The sequence below is a fragment of the Enhydra lutris genome, unplaced genomic scaffold (assembly GCF_002288905.1).
Source record: "Enhydra lutris kenyoni isolate GAN:26980312 unplaced genomic scaffold, ASM228890v2 scaffoldscaffold10, whole genome shotgun sequence".
Classification (NCBI taxonomy): domain Eukaryota; kingdom Metazoa; phylum Chordata; class Mammalia; order Carnivora; family Mustelidae; genus Enhydra; species Enhydra lutris.
The window spans coordinates 10,607,196-10,626,198 of NW_019154094.1; the positions used below are offsets into that span (position 1 = coordinate 10,607,196).

General features: G+C 56.7%; 1 protein-coding gene across 2 annotated transcripts; it reads left to right on the plus strand.

The window, feature by feature from the left end:
• Window positions 1–3,295: 3,295 nt before the first annotated feature.
• LOC111143858 (inter-alpha-trypsin inhibitor heavy chain 1) lies at window positions 3,296–16,743 on the plus strand. Of its 2 annotated transcripts, XM_022497817.1 has the most exons (22): window positions 3,296–3,421; window positions 3,677–3,697; window positions 4,011–4,177; window positions 4,624–4,728; window positions 5,099–5,261; window positions 5,804–5,917; window positions 7,512–7,637; window positions 7,723–7,839; window positions 8,467–8,635; window positions 8,724–8,849; window positions 9,799–9,980; window positions 10,262–10,447; window positions 11,508–11,647; window positions 12,242–12,396; window positions 12,485–12,499; window positions 12,847–12,867; window positions 13,235–13,315; window positions 13,422–13,535; window positions 14,521–14,722; window positions 15,634–15,806; window positions 16,205–16,316; window positions 16,465–16,743. In XM_022497817.1, the coding sequence occupies exons 1-22, from the start codon at window positions 3,308–3,310 to the stop codon at window positions 16,592–16,594; spliced, it is 2,733 nt and encodes a 910-aa protein (XP_022353525.1). In that variant the 5' UTR covers window positions 3,296–3,307; the 3' UTR covers window positions 16,595–16,743. The 2 variants fall into 2 exon arrangements, with proteins under 2 accessions (XP_022353525.1, XP_022353526.1); XM_022497818.1 differs by lacking the exon at window positions 3,677–3,697 and having other exon boundaries at window positions 3,308–3,421; window positions 11,511–11,647.
• Window positions 16,744–19,003: the final 2,260 nt, after the last annotated feature.

A 19,003-nucleotide genomic window follows, 5' to 3' on the forward strand; every position in this document is an offset into this window, starting at 1 on the left:
AGAGAGCTTCCTGGAAAATGACTCAGATTCCCTAGATGCATTTTTAGTCTCCATCCATCCCTCTTCCCCTCGGTAGCCCTTGCCCCTCTGGTGAGTCCTCTCCTTTCTTGGTTTCTACAACTTAATTCTGGTTCTCCTGCTCCTCCTGTCTACTCCTCTTCTTTTGACTTCTCATGATTCCCTCAGGTTTGAGTTTCTCCAAGGTTTGGTACTTTGCTCCCTGCTTTTTACCTCCTGCAACTTGCTCTTCTTTAAACCTATCATTTAGTGTGAGCCTGCATAGTACAATGCTAGTGCCCTCCCCTGGAGGCACAAACTGAATAAGACAAAGTCCTTTCCCCGTAGGGCTTACAGTTGAAGAGAGAGGTGATGATTAATCAGTGAAGAATGCTAATGTGTTAACCTTGCCAACTGAGATCAGTGTCGTGCTGAAAGGTCACCAGCCCCAGCCTGGGCATCCAGGGGAGGTTGCCCGAGCAACCATTCCTTGAACTGAAGTTTGCAGGAAAACTTTTTTTCAGGTGAAGGAAGCACCATATGGTAAGGCTCAATGGACTTATTTTGTGACTTCATCTCTGCGGTTCAGGGTGAACTCAGCACTGGGCCAGCCCTGTCTACTTCAAGACCCCAACCCCAGCAGCTGACATGGTCCTGGCACACAGCAGGTGTGAATGGATGACGAAGGGGGCCTGACAAATGAATGAATGAAAGAGCACCGCCTATACAGATAGGAAAAAAGTCTGTGTAGCTGAAGTTGAGACCCAAGGGGGGCAGGCATGGCTGAGTGAGATGAGGGGTCAGCAGGAGCCAGACCACTCAGGACCTGGAAATGTGTAAGACAGGGAAAGGTCTCAAGTGGATCAACCTTTTTTAATGATGGAGGAGGGTGGAGGTAGGGGGAGGTAGGGGGAGCAGCCATGTAGGTGAGAGATGAGGATGGCTTAGACTCGGAGACTAGGGATTTGGAGAGAAGTGAATGGATTAGGAAGATATTTAGAGAAGGGTGAGGGGCAGGGAATCTAGGGGCATAAGCCACGTAGAATGCCACCCACCTTTCTGGTGTGGATGCCTGGATGGACGGTGGTGGTCTTCACTGGGGTGGACAACAAGAGGAGAAGACCAGGCTTGGTGGTGGAGTGCAAGACGGGGAGAGAAAGTCATGAGTTCAGTTTGGCCGTATCAGATGGAGAGGCTCTGAGCAAATCAAGCCAGCATTTCTCTGTATGGGAGGAGCTCCGAGCCGATCTGAGCTGTCCTCTGTCCTGAGTGCCATTCGTTTGCACCAGCAGCACAGCCCCCCTCTCAGGCCCTCAGGTGCGATCTTCCAAACCGCACCAGTTTTCTGTCCACCCATCCACCTCCTTCCTCATCCACAGGGGGAGCAGCCTCTCCTCGTCTTCTGTGACATGGGAGCAGTAACGGTATCCATCTCATGGGGGCAGTTGGGAGCAGTATCTGAGGTAGGACACAGAAGACGTCGAGAAGCTGGTCAGGCACTAGTCACTACCAGCTCTCCCCATACTCTCTCTCCTCCCCACAAGCCACACAAATGTAGTTCTTGAACCTTCTATGGACCAAGTTTGGTGCTGCCCATCTCCCAACAGTCCAATCTTGATCTTCCCACACCCCTGCTCAAAAGATCTTTAACGTTTTCCACCAAAGATGGGCCCCTTTCAGACCTCTGTGCCAGGCTGACCCCAAACCAATTCCGAGCCTCCTTCGCCACTCTCTTCATCAGGTCCGGCTTCCAGGATGCAGACAACCGCCCCTTCCCCAAGTATGCTTCACACCTACCCACCCATTTTCTCTCCCTGTCCTTCTTCCTCTCCCTGTCCAAGGGCTGCTCCATTTCCCAGGCTCCTCCTCTAGGAACCTTCCCCTAACCAACCCCTGTTGGAGTGAGCTCTGCCTCTTCCAGATTACTACAGCTCCTTCGTGCTGTTCTTAGTTTCTGACACCCCTGACCCTCACTGAGCTTCCTTTGAGTCCTCTGGCTCTTTTTCCCAATGCACCAGCTCACTGAACACAACAAGGTACTCGTGCTCATCACTGTGTCCTGGCGCCTGGCACCATGCCCAGCCCACCAAGGACTCCGTTGATACCCATGCAGGAAATCAACAGAACCTCAAAGGCAATTCCATGTTGATCCATCTCATCTTCCACGAAGGCCAGAAAACAGACCAGAAGGTCATTCTGGCCTGGGAATGATAAACTTTTTCCCAGAAGCTGTTCTGAGAGACAAAGTCCGAGACAAGCAAACAGAGATCAAAGTGGCCTCTAGGGCCCCCTCACCCCATCAGGGTCATGGCAGCCAGCACATCCCAACCAGGGCCACGGAGTGGATTGACCAGGGCCATATCTGCCCTGTGTGCTGTGGCTCATGGCAGACAAGGAGGGCTCAGGCAGAAAACTTAAGAAACTGAAAGTCCAAAAGAGGTCCCTGGGGTTTTCAACTCGGTATCTCCTTTCTTGCTAATAATGCAGAGGGCTTTTCTGTCATTACACGATAGGCTTGGGCTTTGGAGTCTGAAAGATCTCGTTTTGAAGACCTATCCTGTCACCTGCTGTGAGACCAATATCCCAGGGACACCACGAGGATAAAATGAGACAGCAAAGGGCTTGGATCAATGCGTAGCACCTACTTAGCCCTCCATTACGAAAACACAGTATTCCTCTTTGCCTCCCCGTCCCTGCCCAGGAGGAGGAGCAATGAGGCTCATTTCTATTCTTTCCAAATCCAGATGCGAAGGTCCAGAGGGATGAAGAAACTGTCCTAAAGCACGGGTTGCCCATTACGCATCTCCGGGACTGGCCAGACGGCCTCTGGCAGAACCAGCCCAAGGGCTGGCACGGCTAGAGCCATGGGCGTGGGCGGACACTTGGTAAACTCCACCATCTGCCGCCCCGGCCAGACCGTGACTGTGAAAAGGTTGCTGATGCTTGAAGAATTTTGAAAGTAACACCTAATGAACTTCAGAAGTCCACTTTGAACTGTGGCTTCTTGATGCATGTCACCATGTCCCTGGTGTTGCCTGTGCCAGACCCAGGCTTTAGATGGGCCATCCGGGGCTTCGCCATTCCTGCCGGCAGAGAGCGGCTCCGTCCAAAGGGGCTCCATCTGAGGCTGGTCAGGAGTTTACGCAGCCGGGAATCCCCCCCCCCAAGGAGAACGATTTTACTGCTAAATTTTGATCCCCCTGATTGTGATATTTGCCTTCACCTTGTCTAATGTTTAATCCATGTTTATCCAGCACTTTATTGATTAACGGTCTGAGCGAAGGGACGAGGCAGCAGGAGCCTCGAGACCATGGACGGCACCATGGGGCTACGGGCGCTACTGTGCGTGTACCTGGCCTCCCTCCTCGTCCTGCAGGCCATGCCCACTCAGGGTTCACCCACAGGCAGGCCCAAAGTCAGCAAGGTATGTGGGTAAACCCCTCAGGCCAGAAACAGGCCAGAATGGGCCCAGGAGGGACACAAGACCCTCACCCCAGGGCCCGGGGCCACCCGCAGCCACCTTGACCACCACTGCCTGGAGAGGTAATGTCCAAGCAGTGAGGGGGAGGTGAGGCCGAGGGGTAGAGGACCCAGACTGTGTCCCATTCCCACTCCTTAGCAGATAAGCTATGGTCCCCTACATGTTCCCACTTACCCTTGTCCCGGTTTTGTTTTACAGAAGCGACAGACTGTGGACACAGTGAGTGAGATTCTCTGCAAAGGGGTCTGTGGGGGGGCCATATTGCAGCCTGTTTGCCCCCCATCCTGCAGGGGGTGCCCTCCTATCAGCGCTCTGGGCAGAGGGACTCCATTTCCCAGAAATGGGGGCTTGCACGCCTCACTGCAGGGTCTCCGGCAGAGGATAGAGTGGGTCTTTCTGGGAGTTCCAGTCTGTTCTTTGGGCGCCTGGCCTCTGAGCTGGGTGCTGAGCCCCCATACAACACGGGAGTCCCCCATGGTTCAGAGGCCCCCCCTCCCCGTTCCCAGCCAGAGCCCCCTCACTTCCACTCTAGGCCGTCGATGGCGTGACCATCCGGAGTTTGAAAGTCAACTGCAAAGTCACCTCTCGCTTCGCCCACTATGTCATCACCAGCCAAGTGGTCAACAATGCCGATGAAGCCAAGGAAGTGGCCTTCGAAGTGGAAATCCCCAAGACGGCCTTCATCAGTGACTTTGCCATGTGCGTGCCCTGCCTGACTCCCACACCCAGAGCTGTCCATTCACCAGCCCCAGCCCCAAGCCATGGCTCCGGTGGCTGTACAGTGCCGACCTCCTCCTTCTTTCCGGAAAGACCATAGTCCAGCTCCGGCGCAGAGAGGATGGGCAAGCCACTTGTGTCTGTTCTGGGCTCTCATCTTGGAGAAAAAAGTGGGGGCTCTGACAATATGTTTTCAGCATAGGGCCCAAGCAGCAAAGGCCTGCACCCAAGATCTCCTGTTGGATCCTGTGGCCATGGCTGCCCCTCTCACTGCCATGGAAACCCCGAGAGATGGCAGGGGGTGCCTCCCACAAGCGCTCACCAGGACAGGGCCTTCTCCAGGGCTGGGTTGGGAGTACCTCCGATATGAAGGACCTGAGTGGTTGGGGCCGGGGGCACTTCCCCTAAGGGCTTCTTCCTCCCTGTAGCACATCAGGTGGAAACGCATTCATCGGGGACATAAAGGACAAAGTGTCCGCATGGAAGCAGTACCGGAAAGCTGCTGTTTCCGGAGAGAATGCCGGCCTTGTCAGGTGAGTTCTGGTGCCACCCTCCCCAGCAAGGATGGACCTGAGGGCTGTAAGGTGGCCTTGGCTGGGGAACAGCCCCAGGCTGATCGGAAGTGAGCAAACTGCCTGAACTCAAATGCCAGTACAGGTGCACCAGACAGGGCTGGTGCCGACCTGGCTACCTCCCAGACCAGCCTCTGGGAGAAGGGGTCCCTGTCCTTGGGCCCTGACCTTGACCCTGACCACCCAGCTAAGACAAGGGTGAAGGGCTAGGAAAACCGGGAGTAGCATGAGTGTAAGAGAAATTGATTCTGAGGGCCACGCTTTAGGTGACAAGGACCCATGTGTCACTCACCATTTGTCTCTCTGTTGTGGCCGATGGCCATATGTCCAGGGCCTCAGGGAGAACAATGGAGCAATTCACCATCCACCTCAACATTGGGCCCCGGAGCAAGGCCACGTTTCGGCTGACCTATGAGGAGGTGCTGAAGAGGAAACTCAAGCAGTATGAAATTGTCATCAAAGTCAAACCCAAGCAGCTGGTGCATCATTTCGAGGTAGACTACAGGTGACCATTTACAGGGGAGCCGTCTTGGGAGCAGGGCTCCTTCCTCTCTCTCACCATGGCTCCGAGTCCTGGCTCAGGGCACACCATGTGCCATCCCAGGACTGAGCACGCAGGAAGGGGACTGACTTCCTTGGGTAGGTTCTAGGGGGCTCTTTGTGGGCAGGGAGCTACCAACCTCCTCTTCCTCTCTGAGTCTTGGTTCGCTCATCTGTTAAATGGGGCTTCCTGCATGTCCCAGAGGTGCCACAAGGATCATGAGACATATTGAACGTCCCGGGAGTTGGTAGACCAGAAAGCCCTGGGCAGCCGAAGGGGCTGTGATTGTTGCTGGCAGCTCAGTAGCGGCCGAGTTGAGGGACCCAGGCACGCACACCTTCATTTGGCCTCTATTTTTGGAGTGGCTATGACATGCCAGGCCCTGTGCTAAGGGCTAAGTGGGTACCACACGCAGTGGGTAGCCAGGACACAGGTTGGCTCTTGACTGAGTCTTGATGGTGGCCTCAATGGAGCCTGGGGACTTCAATGACGCAGATCGACGTGGACATCTTTGAGCCTCAGGGGATCAGCAAGCTGGATGCTCAGGCCTCCTTCCTCCCCAAGGACCTAGAAAGCCAACTCATCAAGAAATCCTTCTCAGGGAAACAGGTGTGTGGGATGGCTGGGAGCGGTGGTGGGCCTTTGGGACTTCTTAGCCAGGCTTAGCCTGGGAACCAGGCAGGGGCGGCAGGCTGCCCTAGTCCTAGTGAGGACTAGTCCTGCCCTGTCCCTAGTGAGGGACGTAGGCGTTTTGTGGTTGGTGTACCAGGGAACTCGTAGCTCTTGTTCTCAGAGCAACTTAACAAAAGCCTGCGTGCCGAGGCTGGGGACATGCCCACCCTGGTTTGCATGGTCTGGGGTGAGCTGCTGACTTGCTTGAGCCTCAGTTTCCTCTTTGCTGTGTCACACCTATGCGAAAGCATTCAGGGAAATATAGGGCACATGAAGGAATCTCAGATGCTGTCACAGTTAGGATCGCAAGCTCCAGGGCTCTAGGAGACAGACCTCAGCTTGGGAAGTCCTTTGGTCTACCTCGCCACTTAACCACTTGTCACAAACCTCCCATTTGCAGAAACTCCTGAAGTCCCTGCTTGCCTCTTTCCCAGGTCCTGGCAGAGCGTGGCTTATGGGTGGGTGATACCCAGCTGGTGCCCTGCTTCCTAATTTGCCCTCAAATGGAGCCAGGAACGAACCTTCCAGTTCCCACCTCCCTTTGGTAGTGACTCCATCATAACTTATATGAAGGAAATGTTTCTTGCAGTTTTGGAGGGGTTCTTTTTTAAACAAAGTAGGACACCTAGAGTGTTAGCAAACATGCTTGCTTTTAGTAGGGGACCAAGGGGTGGGTCGGTGCCTTCCTAACCATCCTTTTCAAGTTTTGGAGGGGGTTTTTAATGAGTATATCTTAGTTTTATAATAAGCAAATAAATGAAAAGTAAAACTTAAAAAGCATTTAAAGAAAAAGTAGAAAGTTACAAGTCTAGAAAAGTATTGAGTGGCTCAGTCAGTTAAATGTCTGCCTTTGGCTCAGGACATGATCCCAGTGTCCTGGGGTCAAGCCCTGCTTTGGCCTCCTTGTTCAGTGGGAGCCTGCTTCTCCCCCTCCCTCTGCCTGCTGCTCCCCATGCTTGTGCTCTCTCTCTCTCTCTCTCTCTCTCTGTTAAATAAATAAATAAAATCTTTTTTAAAAAAGAGAGAGAGAAAAAAAAATATTGAGTAAAAACCATTCCCTGAGCACTGACACCAAGTCAGACCAGACCTTAGCTTCCAGCTTCCTCCCTGGGTCCTTCCTCCCAGCCTCTGCTCTTTGTCCACCAGAAGGAGGTGGTGGGGGATGGGGGCTCTGTTTTCCAGCACAGTGTCGTAGCCTTGCTTTTTCACTCCACAGTTTTGGGTTGACAGATGTCTCTTGTTCTCATACTGCTATTATTTTGTGCCCAAAGTGGCGACACTTGTAGAAAAGCCCAATGATTCAGAAGCATATACGCAAAGAAACAGGTCTTCTCTCCTACTGCCTTATAGGCGTGTGCTCTCAGCAGGGGGAAAGGGCCCGCCAGACTCATTTCTATGCCCACGCAACACACACACACACGCACACACACGCACGTGCGCATGCACGCCCTTTATGGTGTCTCTGAGAGCATCCAGATCGCAGCCCCACGAATCAGGAATTAGTAATGCCGCACGCCCTCCACCATTCCAGGGTCACGTCCTCTTCCACCCTACTGTGGGTCAGCAGCAGTCCTGCCCCACGTGCTCCACGTCCATGCTGAATGGGGACTTCAAGGTGACCTACGATGTCAATCGAGACCAACTCTGTGACCTCCTGGTGAGCCTGAAGCTTCCGGCCCGAGACTCAGAGACCAGGCGGGGGTGCTTGTGACAAAAGCTTCACTTGTCCCCTTGTGTTCCAGGTTGCCAACAACCATTTTGCCCACTTCTTTGCTCCCCAAAACCTGACGAACCTGAAGAAGAACGTGGTTTTTGTGATTGACATCAGCACCTCCATGGAAGGCCAGAAACTGAAACAGGTAAACGGTGGCTTGAAGCAGTTCCCCCAGCAGCAGCTTCTCCAGTCCCAGCACTCAGCCCATGCTGGTGCTGTTGCCAGAGCCTGGGCTGGGGATTTCTGCTCCTGGTCAGAGACGGGGTGATATGACAGGAAATCCCAGCAGTCAGGGGCTCAGGCATCAGCCATGTCCTCATTGTACTACCATGATGGGAGGAGCCCCTGCTCCTCAGTAGTACAGTGGGATGCCCATGGGCTCGTGGGTCTAGTGATGGGAGGGTACACTTAACGTGCCAGGGCAATCATGGCTGTCCCCAGGGAGGTGTCTGGCAGCAGGGACAACCCACTGCCTACAGTGCTCTGAGAGCCACAGCTCCACTGGCAGAGTTTTAGAAATTCTTTCTTGCTTCTGCCCCCTTCGAGCGCCCGGTCGTTTCTTCTCCCCACACGGAATCCCCTTGTCTTCTCTGTCCGCTCATCCACCCCCGGAGGACAGACCTCTCCTGGCACCACCTGGCTGTCCTGCCCGTCCCTTCCCATTTGTCCACTGTGTCCCTCTGCCCTGTGGATCTCTCAAATGCATACCTGGAATTGACAGGGGACACTCTCATGGAGCCATGTCCCTCCACCGACCGTCCTGTCATTACAGACCAAGGAAGCGCTCCTTAAAATCCTGGGGGACATGCGGCCAGGGGACTATTTCGACCTGGTCCTCTTTGGGTCTGAAGTGCAATCATGGAAGGGCTCACTGGTGCCGGCTTCCCCCGCCAATCTGCGAGCAGCTCAAGAATTCGTGCGGCGCTTCTACCTGGCTGGGGGTAAGTGCAGGGGTCTTGAGTCACTCTGGCGTCCCCTCTGTCCCCTTGGAATGAGGGCATACATTGGCCTGCTTTCCTTCCTTTGCAGCCACAAACCTGAATGGAGGTTTGCTCCGGGGAATCGAGATCTTAAACCAAGCTCACGGGAGCCTCCCCGAACTCAGCAACCATGCCTCAGTCCTCATCATGCTGACAGATGGCGAGCCCACAGAGGGTAAGCACCTCAAGGCCCGTGTTGGGAGGCAGTGATCTCTTTGTTATGGAAGGCTTTCAAGCTGTGCTTGGAAATCCCGCTACTGGAGATGTTGTAGGGGGTGAAGAATGGCTCCAGGAGAAGTCCAGCCCTGATCTTAAGACAGAGTTCAGCCCATAAAGTCTGCAGGACTTACAAGGCATATTTCTCTGCTGAGCTGGGCAATTGGGGGAAGTACCTGTATGACACAGGGTTAAGCAGATCCCAGGACAACAGGCAGGATTCCCAGGTTGATTTTAACGAACTATGTATTCAGCACCGATGGTGTGCCAAGCATGGGACTAGGGACCAAGAAGAGATACTGAGAGGACAGGATTCTCCTCTGTCCTCAAGGAGCACAGGATCCACTGGGGTGGCAGACCCAGGAGCAGCTGTTCTGTTGAGGGTCTTGAAAGAACATGGTGTCAGGAGGCTATAGGATCAGGGACATGTGGCCCAGGCAGGGTCCCAGTGAGGCTGCCTGGAAGAGGTGACTGTGAGCTCAGGCTGGAAGGAGGAGAAGGGAAGCAGGAAGGAAGGTCTGGCAGAGCGAGCAGCTTGAGCAAAACAAAAACAAAAACAAAAACAAAACACAAGTATGTACAATGGCAGGGTCTGCCTGAGAACATCAGGCACATGCAGACTAGGTAGAACAAGGGTGGGAAGGGTGGCAGGGCCTTCTGGGGGGGGGCGGTTAGAGCAGTAATCCTGTCTGCTTATGATGGATCCATATAGATGGGCATGTTCCCAAGGGGCCATCAGGAGCTATCGTAGTCACCCACTGAGTCTGTGGAAGACATTGCCTCAAGATGCTGGTGGGGACAGGAGAGAGGTGGGGGTCTGAGATAGGTTTGAGTGTGCCCCAAAGGCCCCTTGTGCCCTACGTGCTTGTGAGTCCATATCCTGGCCCTGCCTGGGTGTGCGGTTGCAGGGGTGACAGACCATTCCCAAATCCTCAAGAACGTCCGCAACGCCATTCGGGGCAAGTTCCCGCTCTACAACTTGGGCTTTGGCCACAACTTGGACTTCAACTTCCTGGAGGTCATGTCCATGGAGAACAACGGACGGGCCCAGAGAATTCATGAGGACCATGACGCCACCCAGCAGCTGCAGGTCTCCTCCCTCCCCCTTCGCCCCACAACGTAGCACCAACGGCGGGCCACGGGGAGCCCGGCCTTGGTAGCCTTTTGCCCAGCAACCCAGAGGAGCAGATAAAGCTCTAGAATGCGGTTTGAGTCAGCTGTAGGACCTGAAATTGGTTCCTTAACTCCTATGAGCCTGCAATTCTGTCTGCAGAACAGGAATCCCAACACCCCACCCGGTGAGCGGGTTTCCCAATGGGGTGCCCAGGGTGGCCCATCAGCTCTGAGGTTGTGCCCCACCTCCGCCCGCAGGGTTTCTACGACCAGGTAGCCAACCCCCTCCTGGTGGATGTGGAGCTGCTTTACCCCCAGGACACTGTCTCAGCCGTGACCCAGCACCGCCATAAACAGTACTACGAAGGCTCAGAGATCATGGTGGCGGGACGCATTGCTGACAACAAACTGGGCAGTTTCAAGGCTGACGTGCTGGCCCATGGGGTAAACGGTGGGCTGCGGACTGGGGAGAGGTCAGGCAGCACCCAGAGGTTCCAAATCCACACCTGTTCTCCACCCCATTCCCCTTACCCCAGGCACCACACCACCCCCTTCTCCCCAAGGCCTGAACATTCCCACATGCAAGCAGCCCGGGGACGGGCAGCAATGGAACCAAAATGGCCTTGATTAGGTGTAGTGCCTTGACCTAATCATCACCTGTTTGTTACTCCTTACATCATTTCCCCCCAGGCATGAAAGAGCAAGAGGCCAGCCTTTTCCTGAACACTTCCTGTGCACCCAGCTTTGTGCCACAGTGCCGTGTGTGCCTGTGTGTGTGTGCACGCGCACGTGCGCGTGTGTGCACACACACACCACCGGTGGGGGGCGGAGGTTGTCTTACAGACGCGTGAGGCCCAGACCCTGACCGCTGGGTGTGGATTCACACCTCGCTGTGTGGTCGAGGATTCAGAATCAGGACTCGGAGTCAGAAAAGCTGAGCTGCATCCTGGCTCCACTCTCACCAGCTGGGTGACCTTGAGCGAACAGGTCCAGCTCTCCAGGCCTCAGTTTCCCTCTCTGTAGTGCAGGGGAATACTGTCCTGGAGAGCTGGGTGGAAAGAATGAAAGAATCCCTGCACTGTTTGCGTGGGGCCCGGTGCACGGGATACCCTCAGTGAGGGAATCCCAGCTACCGCGGCTTAGAAGAAAGGAGCATTTGTGTGCGGGGGCGTGGTGGGCCTTAGGAGGAGTGGAATGTGGTGGAAATAGCTAGCTGCTTGCTGGCAGCCCTAGAGAGAGTGACTTGAGGAGGGCAGGGCCTGCCCCTCCCTTCCCTGGGATCCCCAGAGCCGAGGCCAGCTCGCCCGCCTCTGAAAATGCTCAGCAAATGTTTGTGGGATCAAGGGCCGAGTGAGGGGGAAGAGAGCAGTCTCAGGCCGGGCGGGTGCGGGGTACAGAGCACAGAGACCGGGCACAGTGGGGCCCCTGGAAGCCTGGAGCAGCGCCGGCCAGTGGCTGTGCTCCTCCACGGTGCTCAGCCCCCCCACCCCATCGCGACCCTCAGGAGGGCCAAGAGTTCAAGACGACTTGCCTGGTGGATGAGGAGGAGATGAAGAGACTGCTCCAGGAGCGCGGCCACATGCTGGAGAACCACGTCGAACGCCTCTGGGCCTACCTCACCATCCAGGAGCTGCTGGCCAAGCGGTAGGACCCGTGCGGTGCAGGGTGGACACCGGGGCCTCTGGACCAGTGGGGTGAACAGAGAAGGCACGCTCCTGGGCCTCTGAGGCTGGGAGCAGGTCAGAAGGACTGGCCTTTGGCTTTGCTCACCAGGTTAACACCAACCGGTTAGTCAACAGTGTGGGTGGGACACGGTTTGCTCCAGCCGCACGGCCGGGCAGGGGGGAAGCTGCCCTCTCCGTGGGGCCATGGTGTCCACACACGCTCAGGTCATCCCCACAACCTGCAGTCCAGTTTCCTCGTTGTCTCCATTTCACAGATGAGCACGCTGAGGTCCAGAGGAGCTAGACCACTCGCCCAGAATCACACAGCAGTTCCATTCCCTGTGTCTTTCTGAGGCACGTCCCCCAGCCCTGCCACATCTCCAGGTTTTCCTGGTGTGAGGGCTTTAAATCACGAGGCCCTTGGAGGCAGCCACGGGACAGGCGCCCTGCAGGTGCCCCACACATGTTTGCTGAATGAGTGAATGAGTGAACAAATGAGCAAAAAAGGGCCAGGCAGCGCGAGTCTGCTGTTGTCCAGGCTGCGGGGCTTGGAGCGGGTCTGTGTGTCTCTCAGGATGAAGTTAGAGGGGAAGGAGAAGGCCGACGTGACAGCCAAGGCCCTGCAGATGTCGCTGGCTTACCAGTTCGTGACCCCGCTGACCTCCATGACCATCAGGGGCATGACCGATGAGGACGGCCTGGAGCCCATCATTGACAAGCCCCCCGAGGGTATGTGCTCTGCCACAGGGAGCGCTGAGGCTTCTGAGGGTCGAAAACCTCCTGGGCTTTAATTCTCTTCCCCTTCTCTTCCTTCCAGATTCTCTGCCGTTGGGTGAGTTTCAAAACATGTTGGTTTTCAGAAGGGGTTTCCGGTGGCTGGCCAAGCAGCTCGTGCTCCAGCCCCCAGGCGCGGGTACCCTGCCCCGCATCCCCTCTCCCCTTCACCACAAACTAGCGGCTGCCCCTTTGTGCCTGGGGAGCCCTTGCGCAGCTTCCATCCGGGCCTCCGTGAGCCTGTGTCTGCCGAGGGGGCCCGGATGGGGGGCAGGGTGCCCAGGGGAAGAGGGTTGGCTGAGGACTGATTGGCCTCTGGGCCCAGACTGACCTTGGTGAACGAGGTGTGTGCCTCTCAGGTGGGGTGGTGAGGGTGATGCCATCCTCTGTCGTTGCCCTCTACAGAGATGCTGGGACACAGAAAGAGTAAGTGACCGCATCCCGCCGACATACGTCTCTACCTCTCTCCTTCCCACGTGCAGTCCCTCAGGCTGTGTGCCACTACTTGCCTGAGGAGGAAATGACAGACAGCCGAAGGTTTCCTCACTGCTTTCACTGGGTCCCTCAGAATGGCCCCCTGACTGGGCCTGGTGACCTCTTGTGCCACCGGCCCCACTAGGTCCCCATGGAAGGAGACAGACTGGGGGTCAGCACAGCTGGAGGCATCAGGGACTCAGGGGCTACCCTCCTCTGTGGCTTCAGGCCTGCTGCCTGGGTGGCGGGGCCTGGGAAGAGGAGCCAGCAGCCCCAGGAAAGCAGGGTACCGTCCTCCTAAATGCCATTCACTCCCCAGCGTTCGTGCTGTCGGCTTTGCAGCCTTCCCCGACTCGATCCAGTTCCAACTTTCAGCAGTTGCCAGATCAAGTGACTGGAGGTGAGTCCTGGGGAGGGTCTGAGGGACACCCCTGTCTTGCTCTCCCAGCGGGCCCCAGCCCACCTGCCCAATGCCCAATCTAACGGACTCCATGCTATGCCCCCAGTGGACACTGATCCTCACTTCCTCATCCACGTGCCTCAGAAAGAGGATACTCTGTGCTTCAATATCAACGAGGAGCCCGGTGTGGTCCTCAGCCTGGTGCAGGACCCAGACACAGGTATGGGGGACATCACTCCCTCTGTCAGACAGGGTGGCACCCGGACACCTCCACCCTCAGTGTGCAGCCGTGAACAAGACAGGCTGTGGCCTCCACATCCCACAGATTGTGTCCCACAGTCCTCTGGCTGGGCTCAAGCCAATCTGCTTCCTTCTCTCGCATCTGCCTGCCTGAGCCCTCGATGACACCTGCTTCATGGACGTGTAACCCACGCAGGCACATAGGACCCTATGCTTAGGAGGGCCCACACACAGTTTAATACTCTGCTCTAGCTGTCTTGAAATTCTTAATATTTTTTTGAACAAGGAGCCCCTCGCATTTCGTACCTAGTTCTGCAAGTTACATAGTGATCCTGTCCTGCTTCCCGGCTGGAGCCTCAGAGCGCATCCCCTAGCAGAGCTCAGGCCGTGGGAATGACTCCCTGTCCGTCTGTGGGGCCACTCTCTCTCCCTGTCTCTGGTCAGGCCATCTGCAAGGGTTTGCTGAGCACTTCCTATGGCCTACAGGTGCAGGAGGGGCTCAGCCAAAGTCCTTGTTCTTGTGCAGCTTAGTGAAGAGAGATAGGTGAACAAATTCTCAGATGACAGTTTCAGAACATGCTGTGTTGGGGTTGTGAGGACAAGGAGGGAGCTTTGGGACTGCTCAGGTCATAGGAGGCCTCTGGGACCTGCTCCTGAGTCAGGGATTAGGGCCACAGAGGAAGGACAGACACAAGTTCTGTCCTCAGGGAGGCAGGATCTCCAGCATGTCCCAGAAGCAAGGACTAAGTATCAGGTAGTTAGTGTGGTGGGAGGAGAGGGGCGGGGAGAGGTGCTGTGTGGCCTCCACTAACCCCTTGGGAGGTGAGACCCTCGAAGCCAGTGTGGCACAGGTGGAGTGCGGGTATCTCCCAGGAGGGAGGCGTGGCATGAGCAAAGGCAGGGCGGCAGGTGTCTAGGGAGAGCTGGGCCCTCCCTGACCTGGATGGCGCCTCATCCCACTGCAGGCTTCTCAGTGAATGGGCAGCTCATTGGCAACAAGGCCAGCGGCCCGGGGCAGCAAGAGGGCACCTACTTCGGACGGCTGGGGATTGCGAACCCCGCGACTGGCTTTCAGCTGGAAGTGACTCCTCACAACATTACGCTGAATCCTGGCTCAGGTGGACCCGTGTTCTCCTGGAGGGACCAGGCTTCACTGCGGCAACACGAGTAACCAGGCTGGGGCCAGGGCCTGGGTAGGGGGGCCAGAGTAGGGGTGGGGAGGGATAAGGCAGGAAGCCCCAGAGCCAGCTCAGGTGCCTGAGCTTGCCAGGCCCTTGTCCCCTGAGTCAAGTCAGTGAATGACAACCACGTGACCTCCGTGTGGGCTGGGCAGACATGTGGGACCCTATGGACGATCCCGTCCATTTCCCTCCATTTCCGGACCTGTGCTCCAGGCCCAGCTGCCTGCATGCCTAGGCTTCCATGGCGCTCTTGTCCTGCAGTCCGTTCCCATCGCCACCAAACCAAGCCAACCCACCTCCTGGGCCCAGCACAAAGGCCACCTATTCCCTGAAACCCACCTGTCTCTTCTCTGCTAAACTCCAGAGTTCACTGGGCTTCTCTTTCAGCACCTGTCTTAACGTGCCTTGGGTCGTGCTTGTTCTTTCTTCCACTCATTCATCCACCAAACTCTGCCAAGTGCCAGAGCTGACGCTCAGCAGCAGAGCTATAGGAGGAAGTGGGCAGAGTCCAGCATGGAGGACACAGATGATGAGCGGCAGGCAAAGAACACAGACTTTGATATTAGACAGGCTGGAGCCCAAGTCCCGGCTTTATTGCTTACCAGCTGTGTGACCGTGGGCAAATTCCTTACCCTCTCTGAGCCTCACAGGATCTGAGTGAGAAATGAATGATGCAGCTTGTGTGGAGGGCTTGGCACAGGGCCTAGCACACTATAAGCCCTGCCCCCCACCCCCATAGCAGCATGTGAGAAAGAGATTGTAGCAGGTAACACCCCTCCATCGGGGAGTGAGGGGGTAAGGGAGCTCTCGAAAGCTGGATCCAGGAGGATGAGGGCAGCTGAATGGAGAGGGGTGCCATCTACCTGCACCTGCCCTCATGGCCACCCGGCCCTGCAGGGTGGTAGTGACCATCAACAGGAGGAGGAACCTCGTGGTGTCTGTGGAAGATGGGGGCACTTTTGAGGTCGTCCTGCACCGGGTGTGGAAGGGGAGTGCCGTCCACCAGGACTTCCTGGGCTTCTATGTGCTGGATAGTCACCGGATGTCGGCACGGACCCACGGGCTGCTGGGTATGACCGGCCCGGCAGGCAGAGCTGGGGGTGCGTGGCGGCAGCCTGTGGGCTTGCCATGGGTCAGACTTGCGGCTGAGCACCAGGGCAGGTCCTCCTGCACCTTGGCCGTCGAGGCTCAGAGCTCCAAAGAGGGCTCGTCCCGGCGAAGGTCTTGCCCCTCAGAAAGCCTGTGATCAAACACAAGGGGAAACCAAAGCTTCAGTGGGCCTGGGGGCGAACAGGGAGAGGTCCGATTCGCAGAACAGGTGAACGAAAGGTGGCTTTCAATGCCAAAACATATGAGACATAGTCACGCCCTCAAGGAAAAACATTGCGGCAGCTCTCTGACCCTCCAGTGCGCACCCGCTGCATATGAGGGCCTCTGTGGTAACTGCTGCTCCAATGTGCCTTTCCAGGACAATTCTTCCACCCCTTGGATTATAAAGTGTCTGACCCCCACCCAGGCTCCAACCCCACAAAGACAGATGCCACCATGGTGGTAAAGAGCCACCAGCTGACGGTCACCAGGTAAGCGGACTGCTCTCCCAGTACCTCTGCCCTCGGCATCCCCATCATCGGTTGGGGCTCCAGGTGTCACAGGTGGATGGGCTTCCGGGGGTGGGGGTGCAGCCCTGTTGCTTCCAAAAGGCAACCCCAGCTTTTTGTATCTCCTCAGGGGCTTGCAAAAAGACTACAGCAAGGACCCCCGGCATGGGGCTGAGGTGACCTGCTGGTTTGTCCACAACAACGGGGCAGGGCTGATCGACGGCGTTTACACGGACTATATCGTCCCTGACATCTTCTAACCCCGCCCCCGCCAGCACACCTGTCCTTTCCTAGGACCATGGCAGCGGAGGACAGCATCTGACCTGCTTCCCATGTCACACCTCCCTGGTCAAGCTGACCCACTGTGACAAAGTCCCCATGATTTCCATTAAAGAGAGGCTATGTCTAACCCGGGCTGTCTGCTTTTTGGGAAGGAGGGTGGCCGGGAGGCCACCCGAGATACTGTCTCTCAGAGGGCTGGGGTCACGGCAGACCTGGAGGCCACGAGGGGGCCTCCACCAACTCGGCCCCACCCCACCCTGTTCTCGGCAGCTGCCCAACCCCAAGCCAGCAGAGTGCCTGGAGTGCCCCCTGCACCCAGCTCCCCTCCCAGGACACTGGCAGCTTCTACGGGCACTGTTCTGTGTATTCATGGAATTAACCAAGTGTACGTTCCCACTGATACTTGTTCCAGGCCGATTTACAGCTGAAAAAGCAGAGGTTCAGTGATTTGTCCAAAATCACTCATAAATGCCAGAGCCGGAATTTGAACCCATGCTGTCTGGTGTCAGCCTAACCCCCCATGTGGATCCTCTTGTCAGGCTGGGCAGCGGATCCCAGCCTGCTGGGATTTGGTTCTGGATATTCCAAAGCATCACTTAAAATGAGCATATGAGAGGAGCATATGAGATCGATGGGGCTCTGGAGTCCCAGAGAAGCCCAGCTGGGAGCTGGATGCTACAGCTGGTGGGCATAGGGTCTCCGCAGGCCTTCCCCCTCAGCCCCATTTCCAGCTGTGGGTTTGCAATTCCAGCTGGGGGAGCCGGGATATTCCCAAATGCAGAGACGACCACCCCCTAGAAGTGCTGATTTCAGGGAGCTAGCAACGGTGGCCCACCGGATCCTCATGCTGAGGCCTGGAATGATCCCTGTGGGGCTCCTTCCCTGGGCTCCTCCTCAGGGCCCCGTTAAAGTGCAGTGACACAGGGTGCAGGGAGATGAAGCTGTCTGTACCTCGGGGAGCCGCTGGCCCTCGGGTGGAGGTTGGTGGGCCTCTCCTTTCTGAAGGTATCTACTTTTTCTCTGCTGGCTTTCCATCCAGTTCCCACAGCAATGGAAGTCCACGAGGCCCCACATCAATCCCACAAATGCTGAGCTCCAGGACTGCCCCAGGTCCAGGGAACACAGAGCCCTTGGGGGTGGGCAGTGGCCAACGGTGTTTCAGAGACCAAGTGCCTTCGGGAGCTTCCAGGGCTTCTCAAGGGAGAAGCAGCCAGACGGCTGGTCACCAGCCCGAAGAAAGCCTTCCTGAAGAGTGGAAAAGCAGAGCCCGAAGATCTCTTGGACTCCATCTAATTCTCAACTCTGCATGTGACTCTGGGTCTCTCCAAGTGCCCAGCTGTCCCCTCCAGTGCCTACTGAGCTGCCTCAGCAGTCCTCCGAGGGCTGTGGAAGCTCCGTAGGTGGCCACGGGACCCCAAGCAACCACTGGACAATGTTGATCGGACAACTGTTCTGCCACAGTCCCCCGTCACCCCGTGGTCGGTGACCATGGGCACTGAAAAGGACCACATGAACGAGCTGTTGTGGGAACCAGGAACCTGGTGGCCGGGCTGCAGGGCTGGGTTGCGCAGCTCTGAGAGGGGTCTTCTCTCTGCTCCCGGGGGGTCAGCAGTGGGGCACGGGTCCCCGTCAGGCCCTGAGTGGGGCTCCAGCTGGCCGCAGGGCCGTGTAAGGATTCTGGAGGCCTGGGGAGCACGGGCACCCCAGCTGGCCTGCCACATGGGCGGTGGCCCCCTGTGTTGTTTCATTTGGTCGCACATCCTCCTGTCAAGTCAGCAACTCTCTGTCGTTGCTTCTGTGGCTCCTGTGGCTCCTGTCACTGCCAACCATGGGTCCCCTTCTTCCTCGTGGCTTCTGCTCCCTCATGGAGTCGTCTTTCCGCCTTCTCGCTCTCTCTCTGCTCCCAGTAGTCAATTCTCTCTGTGCAAGTCATAGTTGGGTGCGGAGTTTTTGGCTGAGCCCACAGGACACCATCACATAGCTCAGGCAGCCTCCTCAACACCATTCAGCGGTCGCCCCGTGGGAGGGTCCCTGGGCCACTTTGCTCAGAAGAGCCTGTGTATGTCCAGCCCATGGCCACCACTCTGGAAGGTCTGGGGGCAGGCAGAGCCCTCGGGTAGCCCAGGAGAGGCCTGGGCTCTGCCTCTGAAGCTCCCATAGTCCCGGAAGCCAGAGCTCCAGCCTCCCTGGAGACCCTTTGGGGAAGGACTCTCCAGGAGGTGAGGGCCACTGCGTCCCTGGCCAGGCCCTTGGGACACAGGGATGAATGTGTGACATGGCCTGGCCCTCCGGGAGCTCGGAGTCCAGGGGGATGATCAGATCCAAACATGCAAGCCTCCACGAAAGGTAGTGATGGAGCAGGTCCTCGGGCACCAGGAGCCTGAAGC